Consider the following 9,733-nt stretch of genomic DNA (forward strand, 5'->3'; position numbering starts at 1 on the left):
AAAAAGGTATGGTTTTCCGCCTGGTCTTTATATTTGCTAATAAATCCTGCCGGCCTCTTCGAAAGTAAGGGTGGCTGAATGAAAAAACACCTCTAGAAGACACATGCCAGCCAAAACTATATTCGCGGAAAAGACGCCTCAGGTTAGTAAACTGTGGAATTTGAACAAAGCCTGGATATAAGTCCATTACTAAAGCTTCATAGTTTTTAGGTCCAGGATTTTCTTCAATTAAGGAATTTGAAGCATTTTGTTGTGTAGGAAAGCCTAGTGATATTCTTACGCCATTACTGTCCCACCGAAGAATACGGCCGTCCTCAACTACTGCATAAAGTTTCTCTGGAAATTTGTCACCACGCTGAAGATAAAGGCGGACCTTTTGCTTTCTTTCTGGATTCATTTTAACTTGGTATAATTTAGTTGGCAAACATATATATTGTTTTATGATTCTTTTTCCGTATACTACATAGCAACATAGTGCAGCGAAACATGAGTCTCACTGAACGCATGTCCGTTAGTTCTTTGCTCGTGGGGTTTTCACGAGTAAACCGGATGTTAGCCATGTGACTGCGTTTCAGAAGTAGATTTTAACACATTTTAATATATGTATCGTCAAACACAAGGCAAATCTAAGAATAAATCTATGAATTTACAAGGTCATTTTTCGTAAGTATTTTGTCTCACTGTAATTAATCTTAATAGAACGAAATACCATTTAAGCTAAAAACGAACACCACATGTTTGAAGTCCTCAAGTATCGGATAGCAAAGACGGTGAGGGTAAAGAATACGCACACCTGGTGTTTATGGTTAGGCTGAAAAAGGGTGGTATGCGTAGTCTTTACCCCCGCCGCAAAGAGAATGTGATCAAGTCTAGACCAGTGAACAGTGCAAGTTAAATTAAACTTTCATGCTAGACATTCTTATATCTATATTTACGGAGACATTCATCGGCTATTTCCTAGCCTCTTAAATCTGGTCAAAAGAACTTTTAAAATGGGCCATCTAACGAAAAATCGATTTCTCAAATGTTTGAACAAAATGGAAAATGGAATGTTGTTGTGCCCATGCCTCTACTAATGACCTCAGTATGTTGAAACAACAAAACGTAAAAATTGACTACCCTCTTTTATTCTATGAGGCTCGATAATTCAAAATATATAGAGAATCCTGAAAATTTTGTGTAAGGTGAAATCACTTTAATTCCACAAATATTTTAAAGCTTTTGGTAGTAAATTTACACTAGAATATTCGTTGCCAACAGCATTTCTTCCATAAAATTGTTTCTTTTTTTCAAGAGCGTTTGTAAATGAAAAAAAATTGTCTTGCTTATATATAAATTGCACTACATGTGAGTGTCATCACAGCATGTCAGAGTGTGCAGTGCGGTCCTTGGTTAGGAAGAGATATACATTGTGTATCAAGAGACATTGTAAAAACAATATATATATTGTTTATGCGTCCACTTGTCTCCGTTTTCTTGCGATAGAACCTTCGGTGCTTTTAGCATATCGAAAATTAATATCAAGACAAAACAGTACATCAAGCTACCTGTCGAAAATTTGGACCGTTCGCCTGACGTGACTGACGTTGCATTTATCTATAGCAAAATAAGTCAACTCTTACAGGCCCAGTACACCTAGAAGTCCTAATTTAACAGACCCATGATCAAAGGCATTCCAACCGTAACTATCGTCTTACTCCTAGACATATTGTGCCCAGAAACACCTAATATAAGATGTCCTTTTTACCTAGGAAACTAGAGGGAAATTTGAGATAAATTTGGCTGCTTTTTTTTTTTTTTTTTTGTAGATCGAACTTGTAGACGCTACCATTCATCTATCTCCGATGTAGATATTTAGATACATTCCCTCACTAATACTAAGTGCAAAAGAACAGCTACCGTCGAGCTCAGCTGAGTCCACCACCAGAAACTACATTCCTTTAGAAATCAACTGGACAGTGGAGAGAGTGTATCTCCGGACTGTCACATTGCAGTGCAGTCCTTGGTTAGGAAGAGACATTGTATATCAGGAACAACAAATGTGAACTGTAAAAACCACATGATCAGTGAAATATCTAATTTGGCATAATATTCACACCTTTACATCTCTTTTATTGCTGTGTAATGCTCAGTAATTAATTCCAACAGTAACTTGAAAACTTATTCCCCTAAATGTCTGGCTATGTGCCAATGTTAGAAACTATATAAAAGGACATAAAAACAGAATCTTCTATATTGTAATAAATTCAAATTAATTATACTTACATTTCACTAGCCTAGAAAAATTTAAACTATACTCTGAAAGACACTACCTTTGTCGTACCAACTATTGATGTTTATGTAATTGGAAGCTGAAAGGTAATTTAACATTAGAACATTAATCTAAGGATTTTGGTTAAACTGCATCTAATAATTTTTTCATGATCACTAATTGCTACAGTTATCTCTATTTTAGGTGGTGGTAGCAAGGGTCATGTTAATAGCAATCATGATAATGGTAGCAGTGTTTGGAATCATTGTAGTGGTGATGATAGTTGGCAAGATCAGAATAATATCAGTAATTAGAATGACAGTGAGTTGCTGTGATCAGTACATTACTGCAAGTGTGGCACAGAGATTAGATCAGGCATAGGCAACTTTTTATGCAAAGTGGGCTACATGAGACATGTCTTACCTGCAGGTGAGTTACACTACTAAAAATTCAAGATAATTTTTCATTAGGGACACTATTCAGAAAGTCCCATAGATTGTCCATGACTGTGTTAGCTATTGTCAACCAGTTTTGATACAGAAAATATCTTACATAGTATTTTGTTTTAGCAATGTCAGTGTACCATACAGCTGGATTAACTAAGATCACTTTTGGTTCAGCTGGACTTTCAGTGCACGTGGTCAATTCTGATACAGCAAGTTTCTCAAAGATTTGCTGAAACAACAGTCTACTAGATTGAGTGTTGGAGTATCAGCGTGAAATCCAATGCGGGATTTTTGTTACTGCTATGAAGCCCTAATGATCTCTGATCAAGCAAAAGTATGATCAAAAGCATTCCAGCCATGACTATCTCATCTTGTTTCTATTCTACATCCAGGTCTATATTCCATTTTTTAAAAGAAAAGTCTGTATTATCTGTTGTGTCCCTTTTTACCATTTCAGTAAGGTGACTTGATAATAATTTGGCTGCTATTTGTAGAACGTTGACAGGCCTTATAGATGCAGCTTGGCTACCATGAATAAGTAGTGCACAAGTGTCTATTCAAAAGAATATTTTTTTGTTAAAACTTGTGCTTAGTCCAGAAGAAGCCAATTCAGTTCACTGTCTGTTTATAAAAAAATTAGTGGAGGTGCAATGGCCCAGTGGTTAGGGCAGTGGACTCGCGGTCATAGGATCACGGTTTCAATTCCCAGACCAGGCATTGTGAGTGTTTATTGAGCGAAAACACCAAAAGCTCCACGAGGCTCTGGCAGGGGATAGTGGCAAACCCTGCTGTACTCTTCCACCTCAACTTTCTCTCACTCTTTCTTCCTATTTCTGTTGTGCCTGTAACTCAAAAGGTCAGCCTTGTCACACTTTGTCACGCTGAATATCCCAAAGAACTACGTTAAGGGTACACGTGTCTGGAGTGCTCAGCCACTTGCACGTTAATTTCACAAGCAGGCTGTTCCGTTGATTGAATCAACTGGAACCCTCGACATCATAAGCGATGGAGTGCCAACAACAACATAAAAAAAATTACCTTTTACCTTCCATTTGGCTTGTTACTACCATCATTTTTAACATCCACTTTTCCATACTTGCTTGCATCAGATGAAGTTTGAGATAGATCTATTATAGCTGATTGCATTTCCTGTCACCAACCACCATTTGTTTCCAAACAAGGTAATATTTCCCAATGGTCACATGTTTCCACAATATCGGAAATAAATGATACTGCTTGTGTGACAGTAACACAAGGAGAAACAAGCATACATGTACACACACAATGAGATTCTTTCAGTTTCCATTTACCAAATCCACTCACAAGGCTTTGGTCTGCCCAGTGCTATAGAAGACAATTCCCTAGGTGCTATGCTGTGGTACTGAACCCAAGACTATGTGGTTGGGAAACAAACTTCTTAACCACATAGCCATCCCTATATCTACAAATTCATTTTAATTAACCTATTAATGATCTTAAAAAAATAACAAAACATTGTTATTCTTTTAGTGTGTGGAGGAGATGTAAAACTTCCAGTCAGAAAAATCTGCAACCAGTTTCAAATCTTTATGGGATCCAAAAACAGGTCTCAGAAAAAATAGATTTTTAGTTTTTGCCATAAATATTTTAACCAGAAGCTATATTACAAATCTAAAAAATTAGATTAAACCAATGTGCTTTTTTTTTTTTTTAAAGAACAGAGAGTAGCTCAAAAGATTTGGCTATTTTTACCTCTGGGAAATCAGTGCCTTAAGAAATAGCAAAACAGACTGGATAGAGGAGAAAATGCAACAGGCCCATACAATAAAGAGCCTCTACATAAACAATTGACATGCTAGAAATAGCAGCTGAATCATCCTTAAATCATAATTTCTTTAATAAAAATGTAAGTACACATTGAACAATGTAGCTGTAGATATGCAAAAGACAGGATAGTCACAATGGTAATACCCTTTAAATTTTAGGTTCATTTAACTGGACTTCACTTGGAACAACTATTGTAGGAACAGTGTGTCGTTTTCAAATTGACAGAGGTAAAATATAGCTAGAGAACTGGCTCTACAGATCTCATTGAGTTGCTCAGCCAACTACCTTTGTGCTATAGTTCTCAAATAGAATATGTTACATCTACATGGCATCATATCATCTTGAAATAAATTGATATTTATCTCAACACCCTGTGTCTATGCTATGTGTCTTGTGTTTTTGTTTTTGCAATTTTGTGTTTATGCTTTTTTGTGACTGTATATCTGAGTGTTTGTGTATCTGTGAGTGTCTGTTTGTGTGACTGTAAATCTGCAGGTTTCGTTAGTACGTCTGTCCTTTTCGGTTTCTGTAATTCTTGTTTTTCTAGCGTCTGTTTGTTTATATTTCTGTGTCTCTGCCTATCTTCCTGTTTATGTGTGTGGGTCTGAATTTTTGTGTGCTTAGAAGTCTGTATGTTTGTCTAGCATTGTCCCGTCTGTGTCATTTTTAACTGGAGATCCTATTGGTGTACTCTTTTTACTTAACATTGCTGGTTGGTCTGTTTCTTTTGTTCCATCATCGTTGACGACCTCTTCCTCTCTTTTTCTCGATTTTACCTCCACGAAATCTTGTTCCATCAGCTGTTCCTCCTCATTCCTTTTCTTGATTTTCAGTTTCTGCTATTTCATTCACTATCCTCGGGCACTTCCTTTTTAAGTGCCTCCCTTTCGCCGCACTCATAACACTTAGGTCTTCCCCCACCAACATTATCTCCAGCTTATCCCCATTGGGAAGCTCCAAAGTCTCTAGCATCTTTTTATACCGATCCTGGCACATCACGTACTCCTACCAATTCATTAGTTGGGTTCGGTTCATCAATATTATCCTTAATTTTTCATTGTTCTTATCTTTATCATCCGAAAAAATTCCTGTGATAATCCATTCAGGATCAATGCGTGTTGGAATCCTGCCCAGCCTAACTGTATATACACTCATCCGTCAAAATTGGGCATCAATATCCATTTGTCGCCGAACTTTACCTCAGAGGCGTATTTTTCTGCATCTTCCTCTTGCACAAAAGTAATCTCCACTGATGCGTATGCTTTACTTCTCGTATAGAAAGAGGTTTTGTCTTTAAAATAATCCTCTATTACTTCATCTATTTCTTCTTGTAGCGCATTTTGAGTTTTCTACTCTTGTTCGAAAAAGTTCTGTATGTTATTGTTCCGTTCTCCATTTTCAATTTTTCTCCCCCTGGTAGGGTCAACCTAATATTCGACCCCTCTCTCCTCGCCAGGTTTTTGTATTTCTTGTACAGCTCTTCCTTACCACGCCACAATTCCTGCTTCAGCACCCTCGCGCCGATAGAAGGTCGGCTCTTCGTTGCCACAGCATAACTCTTCATATCACCGAAAATTCACCACCACCAAACACTGATGGCTTTACACAAAAAATTGCTGCAAGCAGTACCAAAAACAACACCAACCGTTTACACAAAAACTTTTAGCAAAAATAAATGACACGCACCTCAAAAAAAGGAGACAAACATAATTAAAATCCTATTTCTTTTTTGCCCACAAGGGAACAATACAAAAATATGTGGTGACACACAGCACGAAAAAATACAATAAAATATAATATGAAAATGATAATGAAAATGTGTTGCTTGCCTCACGTCAAGCCGCATCACTTACTTCCATTTTATCTTTTAAATCTTGAGTCTTTCCGTATATCTATACCGTATTCTTCCTTTAGCTCCTTGTATGTCACATTGTCCTGTATTTTATCAATATCCACGCTTATCCTCCGACATTCCTGTCCTTTCTTAAATTTAGCTATTTCTTCCTTTTTGTTTTTCTGACATCAGTATATACAGGTGCCATCCTACGTTCGTGCACTCCTATAATTCTACAAACTTTACATTTTTCCACGTTGTTATTTTTGTTAAGTAGTTCCTCATCTATATCCTCCGTAATTATACAAGCACAACATATCTCACCGCGAGGGGTATTTTGTACATTGTTGTGACTGTTTTTCTTTCTCTGTGTATCTGTGTAGGAGGGGAATGGAGGTTTGGTGTCTGCGGAGGGTATGGGTGGGATGGGTGTTGGTTGGGTTTCCTGTTCATCTTCACTTTTTTCCCTTTTTCTCTGCTTCACCACCTTCCATAATTCTTCCTTCTCTGGTCCCTTCCGTTCTTCCGGCTTTCTTTTTCTCAGGGCAGTCTGCTCTGTTGTAGCCCTTTTGGCAACATTTGTAGCAGCGAGGGATTCTACGTTTCACAGTCAACACGACTTCACCTATGGTTATGGTCTACCATTTTTTCCAGATATTTCGTAGCGCACTGAATTATGATTTCGAGAGCCTTACCTTGCCAGTTCGTGGCCTCTGTATTTGTGGCCTGGATGATTGTCACTTCCTCTTTGCTTCCCAGAAACACTGCTGCCGCCACCCAAGCCACGTTTATTTCCGAGGGAATTCCTTCCACCTTGACTCTGGCAGCCCTTCTTCCCAAGTACATTGGAAGGAGGACAACTTTGTCCGTCTTCAGAGGTGTTACTGAGTGTTCCCTTGCTTTCTCGATGCTTTTGAAATGAACGTTCACTGTTCCGAAACGGCATCCTCTGGCAAGGTAAGTTATATATCGCCAAATTGGCCTGTACTCTCTCGATTACTTCTGTTGACTCTAAAGTGAGCTTTTCTTCCACTGAGTACACCTAGTAGACAATGATCTCTCCATTTTCCCATTATTTCCTCGAGTGGTGACAATTTAACATCACCACCATCTCTATCCACCATGTTTTCGAACCTTCTCAAATTCTTCACATTTACCTCCTTTTTACGAATTTCTGTGGCTTCCGCGAAGGTCTTTCCTTCCAAACGCCTATCCATTTTCTTCCCCGCTCTCACGAGCTCCTCCTCTAATGACAACAATTCGCTGATATCCGAATAAACAGAGTTAGTTGAGTAATACCCTGCCACCTCTCACGGAGAGAAAGCACAACTGAACCGCTGCTAAGCAGCAAAAACAGTAAAAACTTTCAAGCAAACAAAATCAACACTATGCAGCACAAAAAAGAGAAGGAAAAAAAAAAAGGCGACCCGACAAACATAATTGCATAGTAATTTCGTTGCTTCTTTTCCTCTTTCTTTAGGGAGGTTACACTTTAAAACTTGTTGGGTGTTGATATGCAAATTTTATTTCCTAGTCACAATATTTAAATGAGAAAGAAGTTGCATTATTTTTCTTTTTTTTTATATCCAGAGTGCTTATAACTTTTAATGATTTCTTCTCTGAAGATTCAGTGTGTGAACTGCACCTAAAAATAGTAAATTTTTACTTTTCATCCATTTTAAATTACTGAACATTTGGAAAGAGAACAAAACTAAAATTAATTCACAATGAATGACCTTCAAAATTTTTACAAAGATTTCTCTTGTGAATACTCTTTTATTTTACCACCAATATCACCAAGTTTAGATATGCCTTCCATATCAGGCAAGTATCTTTATAATACATTATTGCTAAGGAGATAAATTTGTTTTAAGAAAATAATAACCTGCATTGTTTTTATGTTCTATGTTGAAGATAATTTTAATTATATCATTGATATAAGTCTTTTGAATTTTTTTTTTCTCAAAATACTTTTAAACAAGGTTGTTTTTTATCTGGAATGAATTTTTTTTTAATTTTGTTAGATACTGTAGGTACTGAAGTTTGTCATTTTTCTTTTTTTTTTACCATTACTAAAATTAAAGTAAATATCTGTGTATTATTTTAAATATATATGTTTCATGTTATGAAGTTTTGTTTAATGTTCTTCATATATTAATTTAAAATAAAGTAGATCATTCTTCAATTAATTTCTGAAAATAGAATTCAATTCCGAATTAATTGAAATCAATTATTTACTAGAAATTTTGCTTATTTTATCCTACTTTTCCTATCAATAAAGTTATAAGATTACATGGTTATCTTTTTAAATTATACTTCAATCTAAATTTATTCAAAGTGAATAATTTACTCTGATACTGTTTCATTTATAGCATCAAATTTTCATAAAGAATTACAATTATCTACGTCTTCAGTTTTTCTTTTTTTTTTTTCTACAGACTCTAAAATATCTGGATCGAACTCGAATAGCAATTTTGATGATGGAACTTTTTACCATAACCCAGATAGCAATTTGCCAGAGTCCTCACACAAAAATCACATCAATGCTGTTAAAGAAAGTGTCAAGTCTTCCTATAAAACCAATATAGACAAAGATAATTTTTCTAATATTTTTAAACAAAATAGCATTCAAAAAGAACTAATTGAAGAAGTCAGTAGTCCTAGTTTACAACCTGGATTACTAGAAAATCCAAGATCCAATACATGTGATCCTTTAAACAATTTTAGGAATCAATCTGAAAAATATTCTGCCACCCATAGCTTGTACACCCATCAAAACCCACTTAAAAATTCATTTCATCCTGTGAAAGCAAGAACACCAAATTCCCAAATACCAAACACCAATCCAGTCTTATGGTCAGACTCTGAAAAATGTACTGTATTAGATTCTGTGGAAGTACTTGTTAGTAATCTTGACTATAACATTAGTCCAAGAGAGTGGAAAGAAATTCTCTCTTCAACTTTTCGAGCTGCAGTTATGGTAAGATTTTCAGAAGTTATTATACTTAGTTCTTTATAGCAACATAGATGGGGTGGATGGATGGTTATGTTCATATGTATATTCAACCACGGTAGTGGTTGAATATATTCTTAAGTTCACCATTTCGTCAATTGCAGCAGCTTCCAAGCTTCACCACTAATTCATTTCGCAACTAAATTACAAACTATCAATAGTTTTAAAGAGGACACCTCCTCAGCTACACTTTGGCATAAATAGTTTGAGATTTGGTTCTGTAGAAAAAAAGTTACATCAAAATATCTGCGACCTCAAGGGGGGGGGCAGTAAAGAAGATATTCATCTTAAATTAACATAAATTTTTTAATTTTAAATTAAAAGTATACTTTTCTTAGGCTTAAATGAAAGGAAAATGCATGAAAAATTCAGAAACATTAGTC

General features: G+C 36.0%; 1 protein-coding gene across 4 annotated transcripts in view; it reads left to right on the forward strand.

The window, feature by feature from the left end:
- The first annotated feature begins 582 nt into the window (after nucleotides 1-582).
- Nucleotides 583-9,733, forward strand: part of LOC106873218 (meiosis regulator and mRNA stability factor 1) — a 55,221-nt gene continuing 46,070 nt past the window's right edge. For 2 of the 4 annotated variants that reach the window (XM_014920473.2, XM_052978479.1), the window contains exons 1-4: nucleotides 583-663; nucleotides 2,456-2,680; nucleotides 7,928-8,161; nucleotides 8,776-9,317. In XM_014920473.2, the coding sequence (XP_014775959.1) occupies nucleotides 8,065-8,161; nucleotides 8,776-9,317 (639 nt within the window). In that variant the 5' untranslated portion in view covers nucleotides 583-663; nucleotides 2,456-2,680; nucleotides 7,928-8,064. The remainder of the gene's footprint in view (nucleotides 664-2,455; nucleotides 2,681-7,927; nucleotides 8,162-8,775; nucleotides 9,318-9,733) is intronic. The other 2 variants (XM_052978480.1, XM_052978478.1) reach the window with 2 other exon arrangements.

This window comes from Octopus bimaculoides, chromosome 2 (assembly GCF_001194135.2).
Source record: "Octopus bimaculoides isolate UCB-OBI-ISO-001 chromosome 2, ASM119413v2, whole genome shotgun sequence".
NCBI classification, from domain to species: Eukaryota; Metazoa; Mollusca; class Cephalopoda; order Octopoda; family Octopodidae; genus Octopus; species Octopus bimaculoides.